The sequence below is a fragment of the Enoplosus armatus genome, chromosome 7 (genome assembly GCF_043641665.1).
Source record: "Enoplosus armatus isolate fEnoArm2 chromosome 7, fEnoArm2.hap1, whole genome shotgun sequence".
Lineage (NCBI taxonomy): Eukaryota > Metazoa > Chordata > Actinopteri > Centrarchiformes > Enoplosidae > Enoplosus > Enoplosus armatus.
This window is the reverse complement of record NC_092186.1, coordinates 1,141,298-1,163,723: the sequence shown is the minus strand read 5'-3', so window position 1 is coordinate 1,163,723 and position 22,426 is coordinate 1,141,298. Positions and strand designations below refer to the sequence as shown.

Sequence of the window (22,426 nt, the reverse complement as noted above, 5' to 3'; positions counted from 1 at the left end):
GACATGTTAAAATAATATTCCTAAACGTGACTGAGGGGAGGATTCACAAACAAACAACACCAACATCTCATTCTTTAAGTTTTTATTTGTTCTTTTTGTATGCGAGTACATGAAGGTAAAGCTGATATACATGTTCTCTGTTTTAAAATGACAGACCATTTGAGAAAGTAAAACGTTATTGATTGAATACATCATTTTTTTCTGCCATTGCTGCATTCTTTTTATTCCAAACAAACAGTCAATAATAATAATAATAATAATAATAATAATAATAATCTGCATTAGAAGTGTGACTGAAAAAACGAAATCATTTTGCGCGCTCCAGTTATCCATAGGAGCAGCAGGGAAAGGCTCTGCAGACAGTCCAGAGAGGACAGATGATGGGACACAGAGAGGACAGATGATGGGACACTTCATGATGCATTTTGTGCTCATCACTTCTGTCTGAAGGCCGAGCTGCGGCGGTGAACAGCCCCAGACTGTGATCACAGCTGCAGCTGCTCTGAACAGTTAGCAGCCGCAGAGCCTGATGTTTCTCTCAGGAGTTGGTGGAAACTAAAAAGACTGTTGGACTTCCGTCCATCAGGTGGACACGGACACACCAGCGGAATGATAGCTCTGCTCTGCATCTGCTATGTAAGTGAAGTTATATGCTAACATGTTAGCTGTCACAACTTTAAAAGCTGATGGTTCAGTGTTTTCTGTACTTTCTGCCAGTTTAGTGGCTAAAACGTTTCAGGTTAGCTAACTGTTTATTATAGTATTTAAAACAGTTATGTTCAGGTTAGCTAATGATTTATGTTAGTAACTAAGACTGTGAAGTTCAGGTTAGCAAACGGCTCGTTCGTCATCGTAAACAATGTAACTCAGGTTGGCTAACGGCTTATTTCAGCTGTTAAAACGGTGACGTTCAAGTTAGCTAACGCTAGCTAACAAACAACTTAGCTAGTTCAGGTTAGCTAACGGTTTGTTTTAGTAGATAAAAGGATTTAGCTCAGTTAGTTAACAGTTAATTTTAGTAGTTTAAACTGTTTGTCATTAGTTGCTTTGTAGATAATGGTTTAAATTAGCTAACTGCTTATTTTAGCAGCTAAAACAGTTAATTTCAGGTTGCCTAATGGTTTGTCAGTTTAAACTGTTGTTCAGGCTAGCTAAAGGTTCAGGTTAGCTTCTTGATCTCCCAGTGTTTTTTAAATTGAGAATTGATCTGAGATTAAACTCACCGTTCTGGATATTACTTTAACCAATGCAAAATTACAAGATTGAAACAGATTAGGTTATTCCAAATCATAGAACTCAAACTGCGCCTGAGCTGTGAAAGTCAATAACAGATCAATAAGATCATTGATCAGCGCATGCAATATTAAAATCACCCAGTTTATGTTGTCCCAATGATTCTTACACCAGCTACACTTGCTCCTCCACTTCTCTCATTCTTCCTGTACAAATCACATTAGTTGCATATTCCGACATCATTCAGGCGGTCTACACGTACACTGTCACTGTACGATTTATATAAGTTCTTGTTTATAACTTATGAACTGTTAGTGTTGAAGAAACATAATTAGTCACCTATGTTTAAATGAGATTAATGGCATATCTGTGGAAGCTGAGACACGTAATGTTTGAGCTTCTTGGTCAGCTGTAATCTGATTGGACTGCAACTTGATTTCCTCAATGAACTTTATCTCCAGAGGTGACACTCCTGAAAGTCTCCCACATGTTGGCACAATAACATTTACTGAGGGAATCTCTGGAACTTTCTGTACTCGAGAGTTCAGCTAAGTTGAACTCTGAAGCACCTTTACGTAGTTTGGCAGCTTTGGAAAACAATGGCTCAAGTGGTTCAGTATGGTTCTTCTGTTGATCACGTGTAGACAGCCTTACTTTGCAAATTTTCATCCCCCCCCGTACCCCCCCTCCTCCTCACCTCCTGGCCTGGTGTACCTTACCCCCCAACAGCCCGAACGTCCCTCCGTATCTCCGGCTGAATCGCATTCCTCCGTTTGGCCGCCACAATGGGAGAACTGTTTGATGGCGGCTCTGCTCTGGTTCAGGTATTCCCCCTCTGATTAGGAACCTGAGCTTCACAGACCCCCCGCACCTCCCTCTGAGCCCTTTATTACCCCTTCAACCCCCCCAACTTCAACACAAACAGACAGTGAAATGATCGTACAGGTTAAAGCACATGTTTGTTGATGTGCGACATGATGGGACGCCGCTGCTTCGGACGCGCCCCCCCCCGCTGCTTTTAGCTGTCCTGGAAAAAAACAAACAAAACAGGTCTCACCCATATATACTGTCAAAACCTCATAACTCCAGTCTTGGTTTTTAAAGGATGTCATGCTTCTGTTTGGGTCAAAACATTTAACCACAAATGTTCTTATGAAAGCCTTTCAAAACCTCAGAGAAGAAAACAAAAATCACAAAATCAACGGGCTGTGAATAAATCTACACTTTCAGCTGCATTTCCACAAGCATTTAAAGGGAAGAGATAAAAAGAAAGAATGACAATAAAATCTTTTTGGGTGGTTGATCCCATATAAAAGAAACACAGTTGTATGGTGGAGGAATTGAAAAGGCACAAGGTTTCCACTGGTCAGTAACAGTATATACAAATATACACATTAGGAATACCTCAGTAAAACCTACTCCTTAAATTGTCACCTTAAATATATATAAATGACCTTAAAAATATTCTCTATTACATCTACTGTGGTCCTGACACTTATGACACATATACATATTTAAATTGAAAACCCAAGACACCATATTTACATTTCATGGAAATGTTGTAGAAGCATCCTTTTTATGAACGTTTAATGCTCAATATGCACTCTGACTGCACTCTACATTTCAAAATTATTTAAAGACAAAAAGATCCAGTTTTACTCAAGTCTTGTACTTAAGTACAGTTTTAGGTACTTGTTTTCATGTTATACTTCTACTTCACTACATTTCAGGCATTAAAAGTTGTAACTAATGGCATTATTAATGTTTAATAAGTCATTTATGGAAGCCATTAAAAAGAACCTCTTTTGTGTTACCAGGTTGTATAAAGTCCCCCTGGCTGGTGTTTATGACGCTCGCTTTTTCCTTTTATTATCAGGACGACTCCTTTAATGCACCGTTTGATCACTTACCACCTGAACATCTGGACCAATATTTTCAAATTATTATTTAGATTTGGATTTATTGACTCGAGACCATGGAGTACAAATGACATCTATAATACAATAATGACCAAAAGCTGTGGAGGTTTTTTAATAACATTTTTATAACTTCTGACTCATCTGACTGTAATAACAGAATTAATTTAAACATAGATGGACAGTTTGAATAATACTTTTGGAAGTACTTTCCTTATTAATAAGTACTTTCCTTATTAATAATTAATAACTGACCCATGAGACATTAATAAATGATTTATTAAACTTAATAAACGCTTTATAAAGTGCTTCCAAATATTATACTTTTTTTTCCCCCACTATATTTAACATAACAACTATAGACACCCCCAGTATATAAAGTAGTTCAACCAGGAGCCATTTTTCTGCCTTTTGAGTTCTTATATTTGTGATACTTTTAAATACCCCAGTACTTACATAATATTGTGTAACACTTTTACGTGTAATAAGTACTTTTCCACTGTTGTATTGGTACTTTTACTTCTTCCTCAGACAGAAAAGTGTAAGTGAAGTTAAAGCAGACTTACTGATGGAGCCGTGTGGTGTTTTTCAGGCGTCCACTCTTCATGGAGCGTGAAGAGTGAGCGGCACCGGTCTGCTTCCTCTCCGGGCTTCCACAGGACCCTTCAGTCTGGAGGTATTTATGCCAAAACACACGAGTCTTCTGCTGAAGGAGGGATGAGGATGGAGGGATTCAGGGGAGAAGGGGGGGAGGAAGGATGGAAACCCAAAACAAAACATAGCATGATAGTGTGTAAGCAGTTCCATGTGTCCGAAGGACTGATCGCCCCGTCGAGCTTCAGTCCTCTGCCCTCTCTCTCTCTCCCTCTCTCTCCCTCTCTCTCCCTCTCTCTACCTGCCTCCGTCCCATTAAAGTGACCATCAAAAAGCAGTAGAAGTTGTTTGGAGTCAGTTCAGTTCAGTTTAGCCCGAGCTTCCTCTTCCTCTTCCTCTTCCTCTTCTTCTTCTTCTTTTTCTTCTTCTTCTTCTCCTGCTCCTGGTGATGATGATGATGATGATGGTGATAATGAAGAACAAGCCCTAATTATACCAGAGGAGGAAAAAAAAAAAAAAAGGGTGAAGCAACCCGAGGCGCACGGCGATGCGGAAAAAAGGCTCATCATTCTGCTCGGCTGTGTGTGTGTGTGTGTGTGTGTGTGAGAGCCTGTGTGTGTGTGTGTGTGTGTGTGTGAGGGGGTGTGTGTTTTTTTTCCTCTGAGCAGATGACTGCCGCTCACCTTGCCACGGGGTCTGCATGAGATTGGTTCATTGTCAAGGAGCTTTTTTTTTTTTTTACCCATGATTCCATATGGTATGGAGCGGTCTACATGTTGCCCAACATGCCAGTGCAAATGTTTTCTCAATTAGGTGTCTTATCTCCGGTGAGCGCACTCGCATCAGATGAAGCTTGCTGACAGCGTAATGGCAGGGAAAACCTCGGAAGGCTCCATCAAATGGCAGCTCTGCTACGACATCTCAGCCAGGACCTGGTGGATGGTAAGTTGGCACAACATTTTCTTTTTTTCTTCCTTTCTTCTCCTTCCTCCCTTTTTCTTCAACCAAAAGAGGAACATTCCCTCCTCCTCTTTCTCTTCCTCCTTCTTGTGGCTGAGCTTTCAGGAACAGCGCACCACACAGCAGCTTTGTGTTTTATTTCCAGAAAGCTCCTGGATCTGTGACCCGCTCGGACTGTTTGTTGTTTCTATCTGTCAGCGTCCCGTCTCCGCCGCCCCCTCGCTGTGCTCCCCTCTCTTGTCTCTTGTCTCCGCGGCGTCCCGTTAGCGGACGGGTGCCAGCTCAGGTCTGCAGCCGCGGCCGGGGGTTTGCTCCTTCTTTCTGCTGTCGTGACGCTGAGGCTCCCCTTGTCATCCTTTACCCCCCCTCCCTCCCCGCTCTGGTTCCGTCTAATTAACAGGAAACTTGTGTGAAAACACGCAGAAAGTCCTGCTTTGTTTCTGTGCGCTCTCCGAGAAATACCAAAGCTGAACATCGCGCTCGGCTGCTGAGCTCTGACACATCACCGCCGCTGTGGCAATTACATCGCACCAGGGAGCAAACACCCCACCTCCCTCCCTCTCACTCTCACCCTTCTCAGCGGTGGTGTCCTGGGACACGCCGGGGCTCCGGCTGCAGCGCCGGGCCACATTTAGCAGCTTGTCGTGGTCAGCGAGGCCAGCCGACCTTTGACACCCCCGTCACTGCTACGGTGGCTGTGAGAATGGAGGGGATGGGAGGGGGGTGAAGTCCGAGCAGGGAGAAGCTGGCAGACAGACGGGGGTTGAGGGGAGTTTGGTGACTCCGCTGAGAGACGAGGAGGGGGTCGGGGAGTTTTGGTGGTTCACAATAGTCTATTGTGGCCGTCCAAATGAGCCAGAGAGATGAAAGAGCTGCGAGTTCATTAGAGGACAGCTCATTATTACTGTCGCCGTTGCATTTAACACCGTATTCCCAGTGTGGGCCCGGCCGGGACGCCGCGCACTGAGTTTTGGTGGATCGATGCAGAGTTTTGGCGCTGCAGGTTCCTCTCCTCCAGCCTGAATAAAAAGAGTTGTATTGCCAAAGAGACAAAGGCGGCTTTATCCTCTCCATTACAGGACCGTGAACTTTGTGAATTCCTCTCGGTCAAACCAAAACCACCACCCCCCGTCCCTTAAACACACACACACACACACACACACTTTCACCGTCCAGCCCACCGGCAGCAGCAGGACGGTGGCTGGCAGCCCGTGGATGGTCTTTAACTCTGCCGGCCGCCGTGGCCGTCTGCTCAGGGTCCGAGGAGTGTGTGTGTGTGTGTGTGTGTGTGTTGGGGCTCGGTTGGTGGTGGGGGGGGGTTTGTTCCCCGGTGTGTGTGTGTGTGTGTGTGTGTATGTGTCTGAATGTGCCGGCCAGCTCGGCTGAAGGAGCATTTTATTTTGAAAATGATCAGTTTGTTTGGTGGTTTTATTCCTTTAAAAAGAGGTTTGATGGTGAACAGTCATGTTTACATATTTAGGGAAGAAAACTTTATTTCAGGATGATTTTATAGTTGAGTAAAATTTCACAGTGCTGATGTGTTTTTGTTTTAATGAATTTAAATGATTATAATGTAAGGCGTCACCGTGGGCACACGGTGAACCGTCGGTGTGTGGACTGTTGTGGTTGATAACTTCACTTTGTTGAGTCTCTGTCACATAAAGTGTCTCAAATAGGACGTAAATCAGATGAAGCTGCTGCAGTCAGATTCTCTGTCGTCTCTTTTTACTTTCAGCTCGACTATCTGATTTTAAATTTTACATTAAATGCACTACAATCCATAAATGTATACTCTTTGTGTTTAAAAGGGTATAACTTGAATTGATGATGGTATTTTAAAAAAATATGAATTTAAAAATATCCCTTTATCTCAGGGTGTCAGTTAAAACAGCTTGATCTAACTGCACTTTTATTATTTAGGTTATTTGTACTTATTTTTTAATGTTTCAACGCTTCATGTATAGACTTGACAAAACAATGAAACAAATAAAATGTTGTAGTACTGCACCGTAAAATCATTCTAATATTGAAAATACAATCAGATTTAAGGAAATGACAGTAAAATTAATATTTTTTGGACATAAAATCTAAAATCTTTCTTGTCCTTTCAAATTATTTAAATAGTTTTTTTGTTTGTTATTTTCCAGGTACAGTGCCTTCTGTATACTGTAGGAACCAGCTGTCTGTACAGTAAGATTCTTGTATTTAGGCAAACAAAATAAAGAAAATCTCCTCTTTTCTATGAAATTCAAACATTTTATCAGTAATAAATAAACCCGTTACAAACTGTATATTTTATTGAGATGTCGCTGGTGCTCCTCTGCTAAATGATCCTAGCGGGTTAATTAGTCCACGTAAATCCGTCCGACAGTCTGAAGCAGCAGAAAAGGTTAAAGTGGCTGAAAGCACAAAGAGGATTATCTGCTTAAAACGGAAAAAGCAGCTGTGATGATTCCAGATGATTTCCGTCGGGTTATTTCAGGGAAACAGATCAGTTTTTAATTTGGTGTTATAATGGATTTTAGTTTTTTAATCTCATTTATATTTAAATATTGTCTAATTCCACAAAACCGCGCTGAAAACTGCGGTTTGATTATTTAATTTGTTGTCTTCAGTTAATATATTAATATTGATATTAATGGTCCCAAACTGAAGCAGTTTTGTTATTTACATTGAAAACCATGAAAAATGATGTAGTATTTTTTAAACATCATTTTGAAATATTTAATGTATATCATTCTGTAAAATATTTTCACACTGTTTGCATCATAACTTCATTTTCTCTCTGCTGGTATTTTGAAAAGCTACAAGCGACACACACAAATCTAAAATGTACATCTACAATAAATATAAAAGCAAGCATTAATGCATGTTTTATTGCACCCAGGTGATCCTCATTTTATACATAAAAATGATGATAATAATAAAATAATAATGTGCCTCCTCTTAATTCATTCCCTCAGCCTGTTTTTGTCTTTAACATTTCATTTTCCCTCCATTCTGTTTATACCAACAAATCTTAACATTTAATCCCTCAATGTTTTCCTGCCTCTTTGCATCGCTACACATCCAGTACAATTATATTAAAATGAAACACATTATAATCACAGTTGAATCGCTGCCAGTTTGTATATATTGTGCCTGTGTTTTCACAGTAGATGGCTGTGAAACCAGTCTGCACACTGACGACTCGTCTGCAGCTGAACTACAGTAAACACACTCCAGTGTAATCAGATCGTATTAATATTAACATTTAATGCAACAGTGTGAAGCCAGAGAGCCAAACAGACCGACTTAAAAACAACAACTAGAAGAGGAGAAGAAGTGTAATAATAATATAATGGAGCTGCTTCCCTCTGCGGGGTCAGGACCCTGTGTGAGGTCACTGTCATTTTGTAAATTATATTTGTTTAAATAAATATTTTAAAAAAGCATAAACAGGTTCAAAACCCATCAGAATTGGCATGTAATCTTGTGGAGCTGAAACAGGAGACACAGCAGGCTGCAAGTCAAATTCATCTGAATGTGGAAAAAACAAGCAAAGGTTTGTGAGAGGATGACGGGCGCTGCAGCTGCTGCTGCTGCTGCTGCTGCTGCGTGCATAGTGTTCGCTCACCACAGGTTAACGGGATTTCTGCAGCACTACAAGTGATGGCCCCATAATCCATTTGTCAGTGACACACACACACACACACACACACACACACACACACACACACACACTTTCTTGATATATACATATCTGTCCAGTGTGTTTGTCTTGTGAGAGAATTTGTCTCTGCACGTTCAAATAATAAATAACCACCTCAGTTGGGCTCATCATCTCTGCTATGTCATTTTTATTATTTACTTTTTAGGATGTTTGACATCTGCTTATATTACACACAGTCATCTTATTCAAATATTTTCAATTAACCGTATATGTCGACTTTCTGCTATGTTTTATTTCCCTCAATGACTCTGATCTGCTGACCAAGACTTTATAAAATATGGGAGGGTTTTTTCTCATATTGTTAAAAATGATTTGTCCCATATGACCCACAGATACCCCACACTATAATCAGGTGTCTAAATTACAGACAGACGGAGCAAATACTGGCGTATATTAAACACTCGTACTGTGCTCAGCATTTAAAGAAACGATGCTCGGTTGATCAGTTATAAGAACAGCATCTTTCTCATCTGTTGTTCCTTCTCTCACATCCTCTCACCGACTGTCACGTTGTTATTCAGGCTGTATGTTAAACAGGCGACACTCTGCTAAGTTGTGGTTGCAATGTGCATTTTATCCGAGGAGGAGAAGAAGAGTGTGTTTTATGCTACCTCCAAATGGAGCTCGTCACTTTGAGTTTTTGGACGTGAAGTTTGTGCAGTACAAGTACACAATATGCTCAGTGTTTAAGTCTCAGTATCCTGATAGTTTTGGTTGTTTGTTGAAACACGTGAAACAAACCTCATGTGAATTATGACTGTTGTCCCTCAGAAGCAAAGCGTGACATCATAGCTCCACAAAACCTCTGAGGGAGGAGGGAGGAGGGTGGATGGGTCAGCAAAGGGTCTGTCTTTCACACCAGAGATTTTCTTTTCAGTTTCCCAGCAACAGTCAGTGTTGGTTTCTTTTAACCATGACCACAGCTTTCTCTAACATTAACATGTAGTCCGCGTTGCCTTAAATTAACCACATGTATGGTTGTTTAGTTTGGAGGACTTGTTGCAAACTGAACATGTAAAGGTGGAAACACAGATTCATTGTCCGGGTGTTCCTTTTATTTTGTCTAGTCTAGCCCTTGTATGTAAGTATTAGGAAACAGTCACCTACAGAACTAATTACTATAAAGAAAAGAAACATTAAGATAAAACAAAATTAAAACTCGGCTCTGTGGATCAGTGGATCGTAGCAGACTGACGGTGGCTCGGCTCTGTGTTTGCGGTCTGTGTGAGGTCCAGTTCATTAGCCAGACTCTCGGAGGAGGGTCGGACTGCTCTGTGAGTCTGACAGACACCGAGTTTAAACATGAACGTTAATGAGGTCGGTAGAAATCAGCAGAGGAGACACAGACGCTGGAAGTAGTTTGTGTTGGACGTGAAAGGGTGAAGATTTCTGACAACACAAGTCCAGATCCCATCTCAGGACTGGACTTCTACCAGAGTTGTAACCTACAAGTAGATGATTCAAAATCATTAGTGAAGGAACCTCTGATTTGATTGTTCACTAACAACATGCAGGCTGTTTCACAGAGCCAGTCTCAAAATGACTTAAACTGGGATGGAAATGTAGAAGAGTGTTGCTAAAAGAGGGCAGGGCAGCCAAAGCATGTGTGGCTGTATTAAAGCAGACACTAATACACCTCACCAAGACTCCTGAGAAATACTGCGTCACACTACAGTCACTACAACAACCTCCAATATCAGCCTACATGTTAAGTGTCAGGTTTTACCTGTAACACGTGTCGACACAGGAAGTGCAGCGTCAGCAGCACGTTAGCAAGCCGTCCTGTAGCCAGTCAGAGGTGCTGTCTGCAGTCACTGCGTCCAGTTCCCCAGTTCTTCCTTAAACATCTTTCATGTACATCAGACACACTTGGTGTGGAGGGGGTTGGCTAACAGTTTCCCCCTGCTTCCAGTCTTTGTGCTAAGCTAGGCTAAACATCTCCCGGACCTGTCTCTGTACTGGACACGCAGACTTCATGATATCCGGCTTCTCATCAGAGCAGAAAATGTCGTTCTGTTCCTTTTAATGAAAAGACGTGACCTTGCTGTTACTCATAGTTTGATCAGCTGATGGAAGTGACTCACGTTTTCACACTAATTTTACCTTTTCAGCACGGAGTCACACTGAGACGACACAGGAAGGTTATGTGTTCCCGAGTGTGTGTGTGTGTGTGTGTGTTACAGAGGGAGTGTCATATTGTGCAGAAGATGTTTCCAATTTGGAGACGGCCATGAAGCGGGGTAGAGATGATTAGAGAGGAGGAAATTGGGGGATTAGAATTGTCTGCTTGAACTTCCTGAGCATGGCGTGCTCGCTTGCCCACCCCTCTCTCTCTCTCTCTCTCTCTCTCTCTCTCTCTCTCTCTCTCTCTCTCTGTCCATTCGTCCTGGCAGTCTCTCGTCCTCCTGTGGTCATCCTGTGGTGTGGAAAGTGTGAGGACACATTGAGTCCTCGAGCTCCCGGTGTGTCTCAGGCTGTCACCAGCCAACGGACATGACTCACTCCTCTGTCACCTTTTACCTTTCCTTTAATGTCCTTCCTGTTCCTCCTTTGCTTTCTTTAACTTTATCTTTCCTTTCTGTCTGTCTTTCCTTTCATATCCCTTTATCTGTCTTTTCTTTCCTTTTCTGTGTAGTCAAATGTATTCATTAAGTATTTTAACAAACATTTTAATCACAAGTAACAAAGTGAACCAAACAGCCATCAGTCCAACATTTGTCAGGTTTAACTTTTACTTTCTATATTAAATCTTTGGTCCTTTGAGGCCTTTCAGGACAGAAGACACGTGTACGTGTTGCTTTCCTCTTCAGCTTTTAGTTTTTAGAGTGTGTTGAAGTCCGGTGCTGCAGGATGACCTGACCAGGTGCTGCGAGCTGTGATTCTCCCTCTAATGCTGAACAGAGCGGTCGGCTCTGCAGCTTCTTCTTTTCTTTTTTTTTTCGGTCCAATAAGTGAGTGGAGGCTCCGGGCTGTAATATCCGCTGCTGTGCTGCTGGACTTAGGGAGGGAAAGCTGAGCCAGAGGCGACTGAAGGGAAACCCAGCCGACCTGAGAGAGAGCTGAGCACCAACACAGCCTCTTTATTTCTTACTGTCAGGGTCTCACTTTTGTAGTTTTGGGGGTTTTGGGGGGAGGTGGAGTCTAAGGTGAAGCATTGACTTTATGACCCAAACTGTGCACCTAAAAGTCCACTGTGTTTCAAAGATGTATTACACGATACTGATGTTGGTGATCAGGTCTGTCTCTCAGTTGGTGTTCCAGTTCATCCCGCAGGTTTTGGATGGGGTTGAGGTCAGGACTCTGTGCAGACCAGTCAAGTTCCAAACTGGAGCTGCTTTGTGCATGGGGGACATCATCATGTCATGTTGACACAAAGTTGGAAGAGCTGTCTGTTAATCATAATCAGTGTATGCTGCAGCATGCAGGGCCCAGTATACTCTGTCAGAACTGCTTGTCAGACGGTCGAGTAGCTTTGGAAACCTCCTCCCTGCACACATTTCTGACGTGTGTTCGATCATTTCTGTAACTTTCCAAAACCAACATCCGACATTCACACCCACCTCACGCTGTGCTGGGTCAGCTGTGTGGAGGTGAGAACACGACCCAGTTTGGCCCGCAAGACACGGCCCCTTCATTGGGACTGAAGCATGTGGACAGGGGTGTCGAGCGCTGTGCTATCTCTGCTGTCCGGACTCTACCGGGAGGTGATTCCACATGCTTACAGTCTATGCTAAGCTATGCTAAACACAGAGATGAAAGTACTCAAGCACTCTTCTCAGGACGTTACGAGACTGAATTTCTAAGGTTGCACTCTGAAGTAAACCTGAATGAATCTGTGAGCAGGTGGATCTGCTGCAGCTGTACAGCACTTTTCTCTACCTGCTGGTGGGTTTGGCAGCAGCTTCGCTCTCTGGCTGCTGAACAGCAGAGATGGAGGAGGAGCTGGTGGAGCTTTGTGTGAGAAAACAGACAAACTGGTCTGGAGTCAGTCCAGACGGTTAAGGAGGGGCAGGAACAATGCTGAATCCATCTGATTCCTGCCTGTGAGAGTACTGTGCCTTATTTACTGGTGGACTGGTTCTGATCTGATACCTGATGTGGACGTGAACACCTGTAAGACTGAAGTCGAGAGAGAGAAACGGAGTTACACAGCTCAGAAGTTAATGTGTTAAAATAATATGTTTTTAATATGCACAGAAGATTTCAATCTCAGGAGGATGTTAGAGCAGATGAATATTTTTTAAATATACATGAGCTACGCAGAAGTTTTCCTGACATGAGGCGAAGTTTCCCAGGAAAAATACAGAAGACACGACTCAGTGACCAATCAACAGGGATTAAACAGAAAGACTAAGAGGACTTATCTTCAGGAGGTCTTTGGATCTGAATCACAGGAGACGTGAAAGCTTGATGTAAACAACGTGTGTGTGTGTGTGTGTGTGTGTGTGTGTGTGTGTGTGTGTGTGTGTTTACTGTTGACTGTGAGTGTGTTACTGTATCTGGAGGATCATCCGTCTCTCTGGCCTCTGACCTGCTGCTGACGCCTCGCCATCAAACAAACACAGATACAGGATACCCTCACACACACACACACACACACACACACACACACACACACACACACACACACACAAGCTGCTGCATCATAAATTCAGGTGAGACTTGATGAGATCGATTGATTCAAGTTGTTGGAAGGTTTCAGTACAGTTTCAGTTTCTTAAAATGTTGACCTTTTACTGGTTTCACTACTTTTACATTATTTAAGTAAGTTAGGGACTCTGAGGTGTGTTCCCTTCTTCCTCCCCTCATTCCTCTTCCTCTAACTCCTCCTCCTTTTGTCATTCTCCTCATTCATCTCCAACTCTCTGCTTGTCCTCTTCTTCCTCATCCTTTTCCTCCCCTTCATCACCCCCTCTTTGTCCTCCTCCTCCTCCTCCTCCTCCTCCTCCTCCTCCTCCTCTACCTCCTGCTCCATGTCTGTTCCTCCCTGGAGAAACATGGCTACCAGCCAAGACAGCTGCTTCTTCTTCAGGCCGGTCGGTTGTTGTTTTGTGTGTGTGTGGTGGACGTCCTGCTGGGAGGAGAAACAATAGGACAGTGATGATGATGATGAGGATATTATCTCTGAAAGGCCCTCTCCCGTTCCCAAACTGTTAGATGGTAAGGCAGGTGATACTCTAGATTTTTGCAGACTCAAACCAGCAACCTGTCAGTCTGTCTCTCAGTCCTGTCTCACTTCCTGTCTGTGGCTCTCAGCCCATTGGTTCCTACTGAAGACGTCAATCTTAAAAAACTCCTCACAAATATATAGTTTCATGTTTCAAAAGGCTCCGTCATTCCCACAAACAGCTGCTCCCTGTAGTTTTTGTCAAACTAACAGGAGGAAATAGTGCATTTATTGAGGACTATTTTCAGCAGCGGATGAATCCACAAAAATAAACCAGGGAACATGTCACCCAGTGCAACAGTGTGGCTCATTGATGTGTTAATAATAATAATAATAATAATAATAATAATAATGACAGTACTGTCAGAAACATTCACTGCTGCTTTGAGTCTGAACATGAAGAATATAGAATATCAGCAGACGTATGTTTTACTGTGATGTTGTGTGTGTTTGGTGGCAGATGTCTGTTAAACAAAGTGAGCTTCCTTTCTGTTTCAGTCTTTTGTCAGCTTCGACTTATAGCACCATAACCCTGTTTTACCAGCGTTGTAGTCACACAGCACTTTTCTAATCAAAGTTTCAAAGTGCTTCACATGGTTGAACCAGGATTAAAACGTTTCATGAGGCGATGAATACAGTCAGACAAACAAAAACTTGAACTGTGTCTAGTTTTACACGTATGTATCATAACCAATGATGACAAAAACACTGAATGAAGAGTCCAGAGCTGTGAGGTTTCTCAGTGACTCTTCAGACGTTTGGCAACCTCACATTCAGCACCAGGTACTCAAACTGAAACTGTTGTGCGTCCGACCGGCCGACTGAAGCAGCTTCTCTCATTCAAAAGGAGGTAAACCTGCCTGGTGGAAGCTTTCCAGTTCAGATGCTGCAAGCTGGCCTGACTGGATGGATTTCAGTCGTTTGTCAGCTGCGAGCCTAGCAGAGGTTTTAGTCTGAAACTGACAGAAATAAAAGGATTCAGTTGTGGAAATGGAATAACTTTAAATATAAACCACTCAAACAGAAACACATTTTAATGACGTCTTTGTTAAACGTGTCTGATCAGATATGTGTGTATAAGACAAAACAAATCTTTAATATGAGAGACTCTGAGTGTTTGAGTGTCGCTGTGTGTCTGTGCTTTTACACACTCGCTCTTTTGTGATTGTAACGGAAAGAAAAAAAAAAGGAAACAGAATCCAGAAACGCCATCTGGTATTTGGTGTGTGTGTGTGTGTGTGTGTGCTGAGGAGTGATCTTCCTCTTCGTGCTACACAGCTCTTGGTCTCCAGCCATTCGGTGTTTGGCTGCCAGCAGAGGTGTCAGTCTTCAGTTAAAGGGAGGCATCGCTGGGTGTTTGCTGTTTACTCGATTGGCAGAAATGGATTTTTGCCATTTTTTTTCTCCGTAAATATCACCTGTTCTGTCAGGCAGCCATCCCCGCCCTGCAGCCGAGGAGATTCAGCAGTTCTGCATTCACAGGATTTAGCTTTTTCTTGGATATTTTCCTTCCTGTTAAAATAACTCAGACTGTGCTTTTGTGTAAAGAAAAAATCATCCTCAATCGTTATCAATCCAGAATCCCAAAAGTCTAGTTGGCCACATTTCATCCCATATGCTTTTTTCGAAAAGTAGTTTTTTGCTGTGCTTCGAAAAATGGCAGAGAAACAGTGTCCCTAACGTCCTTGTTACTCTTTTCTCTTTTTGGAAGTGTAAAAAGTCTCATTAGAGTCCCCAAGAGGGAGGACGCTTATCTGGTGTCTCAACCAAAACATTAAATATTAATATCATACAAATAACAAATGGCCTCATGATGAAACTGGTTATTGTGCTTTCCATAAATCACTGTTTTATAAATGCGCAAAACTAAATCAATTTTAATTTCACTGAGACCTGATACATATTGGTGATGTTGTATTTTCAATTTTAGAGGGTTAAGGCAGCCTGTATGTAGCCTGAGGGGCAGCACCCAGGGCAAAGCCTGTCCACAAAGCGTAAATCATACTGCTGTGAGCGCACAGAAATAATGAAGGCAGCCGAGAAGTCAGTGTTCTGGTCCATCCTCTCCCTCATTCAGAAAGAAAATAAATAGTCTGAGGGACCACACAGCTGGGTGGGCTCAGGGTAACAGGTGTGTGTGTGTGTGTGTGTGTGTGTGTGTTGTCGCTGTGAACATTACATATGTACCTTCAGATACAACAGTGCAGGTTGTTCAGACACGACTGAACATTAACGGCTTCGTCCTAATGAATAATTTCCTATCAAAGCTACAGATCACACCAGCTGTGGAGCGCCGTGAAATGTCCCTTTAATCGCATCACCCCCCCCCAACCGTCCCCATGACGGTGTTTGAGCATTTTAACCTCTTAATGCTTTAATAGCAATCTGAGTGATTAAACAATTAGACAAATGGAGATAAAATCAAGAGTGCTACTCAGTTCATTGTGATTAGAGGTGGAGGGATTACGTGAAGCAGCCAGATGTTTGGATATCATCAGCAGTGTGTGATTAGAGAGCAGAGCCCTCAGTGTGACGGGAACACGGACTGGATGGAGTCCACCACCATGCAGAGCAGGAACATCATTTTCATTTTCATACTAACGATGAATCAGCCACACACACAGAATTATCACCAAGTCTGCAGCGTCTTTTTTAGCTCCTAGTTTTGGTTCCTGCCTGGTTCAGTCTCGGTGTTTCCAGCAGCAGCAGCTGTTTTCTGATGAAGCCACTGTTCACGAGCTGCTCAGCAGCAGACAGCAGACAGACGCAGTTAGAGACGAGCTGCTGAACGTAGTGGAGCATTTAGCAGCTAAAGAGGCAGATGTTTCCCTCAGGAGTTAGCTGATATAATTGGTGTAAACATGAGTTTCACCAAATCTGCAACATGCAAGCTGCGATTTCAAACCAATCATCATACTACCTGAAGAGTATTTATAATAGCCTACCTTTTACACATCAACATGTCCAGTAATCAGAAGTTTTATGTGTTTAGAGCAGCTCTGTCTCCAAGATAGATCCCAAACCTCAAACTAATGAAGTAATTTGTCGGTAAAAAGACCGAGCTACACCTGGTTTAAAGTGCGAAAGTAGGTTTAAAAGTGACCGTTTTTATACATATAAACATTCAAGGTTACAGCAGTAATGTAACGTCGAGAAACAAATGAAGCCTGGTTGACTTGTAGATCAATAAATGCACAGACTGAGCGGTGTAGTGCTCTGACAGCTCAAGTAGAGGTCCAAGTCGTTTTTCCTTTCACTTTATCTGCATAAAGCAGAGTAAACGAGTCAGCGCAGTATTTTAGCTTAGCATCAGCAGCGTCGTCTCACTGCTCCTTCACACGAAGTGTGAAGTTTGAGAAGTACAGGAAAGTAATCCAGGAGCACGATCTGTTCACTAATTCATTGAAGACGCCCCAGTTACACATTTAATCTCCATGTGAAGACGGATTAATGAGCATCACATTATTTCAGAGGAGTAAGCTGCTGAAACAGTGTCACAGTGGCACCATATGTTTGGACTTCAGAGGGCCGTTTAAAGGATGTGAAGGAGTGTTTGTCAGCGTCTACCTCCAAGGACTCATTCATTAGCAGTAATGTGGAGCGATCACCTCTTTATCAGTGTGTGTACAAACTCTCAGGTTTGTCCTGTGGCCAGCCCCCCCCCCCCAACACACTCGCCCCCCTCCCTTATCTAATTAAGTTGATTCAGAGAGGTGCCTGTGTGCGTGCAGGACCCCATTACTTACGGCTGTCCGGTCCGGGGCGCCCGCCGACCCCGCCGAGCCTGTCGCCGCGTTGTGCCAACGCCTCCGACAGGGGGGGCCGCCGACCCCACACCCCCTCCTCTACCACCCCCACCCCGGGGGAGCGGAGGACGAACAGCTGGTAGGGGCATCAAGGGAGACCTCGGCCTGCTCCGCCCCCCCTCCCTGCCCCACACTCACACACAGGAAGCACCTACTCACAGGGGAGTATGTCCTCTCCATTCCTTTAATCTGGTGGGGCTCAACATGGGGTCCCAGGACCTCCAGGGGTCCTTGCGAGGGTTCTCGGGGGTCATCCACTTTAACGTGATAAACAGCGACGTACAGTATCTGCAGACTTCCTGTGAACTCTGCTGTGTTTTCTTTCTTTAAGCTTCGTTCAGCTGGTGTGAAAACGTCTTTCAGCGATCAGATCTGAGACGAGACCGCACACACAAGAAGGAACCCAATTACCTTCATTATCATTAATACAAATACATATTTTAGCACAATCAACAGCCATACTTCCTGTGGGTATGATGGACAGGATGTATGCTCTCCTAGCCTTCCTCAAGCCCTCATCCTGTCCCCAGCCTCTTCTCCCTCTTCCTCCTCCTGACACCCACAGCATCCTCTTCCTCTCCCAGTCTCATTCTGCTTACTCTGCTTATGTTGGATGTATCTAGTGTCAACTTTCAGTGCCAACGCAGGTAGTAGTAGCAGTAGCAGTAGTAGTTGTAGTAGTAGAAGTGTGTGGAGGTCGGGGTGGTGAATGCATGGGTAGCCCGGCAGCTTTCATGCAGGACGTCGATGGTCGTGTTCCATCACAGTCCAACTGTTAAGGGCTCAGTGTGATTCAAACACGCTGAAGACACTTCTTGTAACTGACAATGACGGCGCCTACTTCAGGCGTGGAGGTGAGAGAGTTTTCATTCTTCTCACAGCTACCTCTGTCACTTTTCATGTGAACAGTTCAACACCTGAGTGTGTTCCAGCAGAGACTGAGACCGACAGAGTGCTGTTATCCACATTTGTTCGTTTGGTGGCATTGAGGCTACAAAGAGTTGGTGGAGAGATCAGGGTCATGCAGCCAGGAGGAGGCTGTGACGGAAGGATTTTCAGCCCACCTTCCAGTGTGTCCAATGGGATACGTTTTCAGTGCACTTTGCCTTTAGACAAAAGGCTGTTGGTTGTTCAGACTAGGTCACGTGACCTAGTTTGTTTTCAGCATGCTGAACCCATTAACGATAGCATGTGTTTTACGCTGACGTCTTTCCCTAACCTTAACCAAGTGTTGTAGTTGCAAATACCATACCTGGACCTTAACCCAGTGTTGTAGTGTCCTGACCTTTATGTGCCACAGCTGCCATGCACAGATTTTGTAGAAAGAAATAACTGTAAAAATGTAAAAAAGAACACAATAATTGGTTTTGCAGAATCGTCTAATATCAGCGATCTTGCCTGACGATAGGGTTGCTATGCTCCTACCTTCTCGTTCCTCCCCCCTCCTCCCTCTTCTTGCAGCAGGAGGCCCCTCTCTCCTCCCTGCCAGCCGGGCAGCGTGGAGGGCAGTCGGGGCACAGAGGAGCCTGGTGCTGCCTGATGGCGGTCAGGACGCGCCGGGCTCGGCTACAGATGTGATGCCAGCTTTTGCCAGGGGTCACCTTGGAGAGGCCGATGGCAGCATGTCCACCCCCTCCTCACCCCCCAGCACTACAGCTGGCTCCCTGCTTAATCCGCCACGGGGGGGGGAGAGGAACAGGAGGCCACACGGCCCGTTACATGCTCTCTACATACAGTTACTGTGTGTTTGTGGAGGAAAACTAAAATACCTGAACCAAGTAGAAGTGTCACATTTTACTTAGAGGACTGTAGTGCTTGTGTTTAGTCTTTACCTTGTTTCAGTTTCTAGTCTCCTCAGCCTCCTCAGCCTCCTCATCACCATCAGATCTGATGTTTCCACCTCTTTACTTTCAGTCACAGCTTCATGTACGCCAGCATTTATTCATCAAGTCTGTTTCCACGGCACTTTTATCGATACGCCAACATTTCCATCTCAAAATCTTTTATCCTTTTCGCAAAGCTGTTTTGGGATTTTCAGTGTTTCCACTCAGAGTTTTATTTGCGCACATTTAAAATATAGATAAAAACAGGTGGATGGAAACGCATCTCATGGCATGAAGAACACAGGAAGGCTTGGATTGGCAGCTGCTCTGGATTGCAACACGTCGCCTGAGGAAGAGCTCCAAGCTTCTTCCTCAGTGTGTGTGAACGAGGAAGCCTTAAAGCAAAATGGAATATTTCTAATAGCGGTATTACTACTTGGATTGTAGATTTGAGTACTTCTTCCATCACTGTCTGTAGTTTCCAAACACACACACACTCGGGCCTCCGTCCAGCTCCAGTGTGGCCTGCAGAAGGTGAAGCCGCAGATCTGCTTTTCCAAACTGGATCCATCCTCTCTGCTAATCAGCCGTACATCTGCACGTTCCTAATTGTTTCCATGTCCCGTCCTGATTCCCTCCGTTTGCCATGCTGAGGGCAAACAGGCTGGTTCTGGTTTCAGTGGAGAAACATGGGGGGGCTTTACTCTGCTCACAGGACCGGCAGCCATTAACAGATCAACTGAAGGATTTTACGTCTTTAGACTGAGGAGCTGATCCATTCCTACTGATTAGTCACATAACGTGCAGCTTCATGACAGGATTACACTGATAAATAACACACTTCTCATCACTGTCCCGTGAAAACCACTTATCTCCAAGTTTAATCATTTTACAAAACATATTACAGATTAGGAGGATTTATGTGGCCGAGCCTCTAAGGCTCATGAATCCCATTTAAAACCAACTTAGATTATTTAAAAAAATCTATTGTTTGCAGTCTTAAAACATTTTGAAGATCAAGTGTTTTCATTGGGCAGCGGTGGGTTTCTACTTTTATAGTTTCATGCTGGTCTAAGTAGTTTTGAAACACTCCCAACAGTTTTAGAGTAAAGCAGTACATTACTGAATATCAGTAAAAATATATAAGTAATAAGGAAGTGCAGCTGAAAAAAGTGTCAGAATCGTCCTTTAAAAGTCTGCATCAGTCGAATGTTAATATGAACGGGGAAACTCTGAGGCTCTAGTAGCGGCAGTGTTTCCAGTGTGACGGTTGCAGTTCAGTGAGCGAGCAGGTACAGCTGCAGGTGAGCGAGGCCTCGGACAGGACGGGCTGAAACCAGAGAGGACTGTGGGAGCTTGGTGCTGATGGTCGACTGGGAGCATTAATGAAGCAGATTAGGTGTCCCAGCGTGGCCCTGCAGGCCTGCAGAGGCCTCACCCTCCACACTCTGAACAACAACGCTCCTCAACAAGAACCAGCTCTGGGTTCTTCAGGCTCGGACCTGAGAACATTTCACTGCAGCAACCTGAGAACATCTCTGAGGCATCCAGAGTTTATAGACCTTTGATTACACAAGAAACTACAGTTTGGAGTTGTAATTTAAGAAGAGATCAAGAGATCGACATCATGTGACTAACAGCAGAAGACGTTTGCAGTGTTGAACTGTTTGTGGAAGTGATTTGAGCAAATCTCCTTCCCCCTACCTCTCAGACTCACCGCTGATCTGTCACTTCAGACCAGAAGACAAGCCTCTGGACCACTTGTCTAGTCTCTTAGTCTTCTACTTCAAATGACCTTTCGTCATGGCTGGATTAACCTGTTAGGGGCCCTGGAGCAAAACTCTGCTAATAGTATTTCATATTGATATTTCAGGTTGAGTTGATTTTACTTTAGTGGTGCAAATTTCTAACATTACTGACAAATTTGTGGTTCCAAAATCCAGATCCCCCTGGGGGGTCTAGCAATTTCAACATGACTTACAAACCACATTCCCACCAAGGACCCTCTTGAAAACAAGATGGTTCATCCTTCAACTCAAAGATCAAGTCGAAAATATGACCTTGAATTTGAAGGCAGCATTAGTCCCAGAAACCAGCAGCGTGGTCGGCATAAAATAACAAACTCACATTATATATTATAACATGCGGTTCAGAGGCGTAGGTCCACCAAACTGTCCCTGTCCTTCACCCACTCCACCTCGGACACGTTTCAGCTCCCACACACTCTCAGCACCGGAGTTTGTTTTAGACTTGAGCCCGCCCCATAAAAGACCCATTTTGGGTGAATGGAGAGGTCTGTTAAAGAGGCCGGAGGACAATGAAATGGGATCAGCGAGCAGCGGATTTAATTAATCCAGTGAATGAGGAGAAAACAGAAGAGGCAGAGACCCAGCTGGAGATCACAAACGCAGTTCAGTCCTGGCACCAAAACCAGCAGGTCAGCGGGCTTCAGTTTCAGAGGGTCCGGCAGGGTTAGATCCAAACAAAACCTTCACTTTTTATATCTTTCTGCCACAGAAACACTGTCAGTGCACTGTGACGTTTGACCCTCTGTAGGATCATAATGCAGCAGGTCCACATCCACGACCACCCTTGTTAAACTTACAGTCGTTCACAAGAGCGAGTAAATGTGTTTTAGGCCCAAGTTCTCAGTTTCGGGGGTTAAACCTGTCTCCATTTTTTACACAATTAGCATAGTTACTAATGCAACACTTTTTCTGTCCTGAAGTCTTGCTGTGAACCAGACTGCCAAACAATTAAAAACAAGTAATAGTAGTACAATCAGAGAGCCAGAAACAGTTTTCATGTTTTCCAAGAGATTAAAGTCAAGTCCATTTTATTTATATATCCCAATAACATGAATCACAGCCTCAGGGGGCTTTGCAGTCTGTACAGCATACGACTCCCTCTGTCCTCAGACCCTCGATTCGAATGAGGAAAAACTCCCAAACAAAACATTAAGTGGGGAAAATGTTAGGAGGCTCAGGAGGAGCAGCAGAGGAGGGAGGGACCCCTCTCCAGGACGGACAGACAGGAAGTAGATGTCGTGTGTACAGAATAGATTCACAACAGAAAATCATAGTATAGTAAGTTATGATGACAAAATGTAGATTGTAAAACACAAGTGAAGGAACGGATCCAGGAGGACAGTAGACCGGCTTCGGGTACCGCCCACTCAGCAGGATCTGAGCCAGACCACCTGCACAGCTTGGCGG

General features: G+C 43.8%; 1 protein-coding gene across 1 annotated transcript in view; it reads left to right on the top strand.

Moving 5' to 3' along the window:
* Positions 1 to 4,589: 4,589 nt before the first annotated feature.
* The window catches only part of nfia (nuclear factor I/A), a 149,613-nt gene continuing 131,776 nt past the window's right edge, over positions 4,590 to 22,426 (top strand). Inside the window, 1 exon segment of the mRNA XM_070908571.1 lies at positions 4,590 to 4,685. Coding sequence (XP_070764672.1) covers positions 4,590 to 4,685 — 96 coding nt within the window.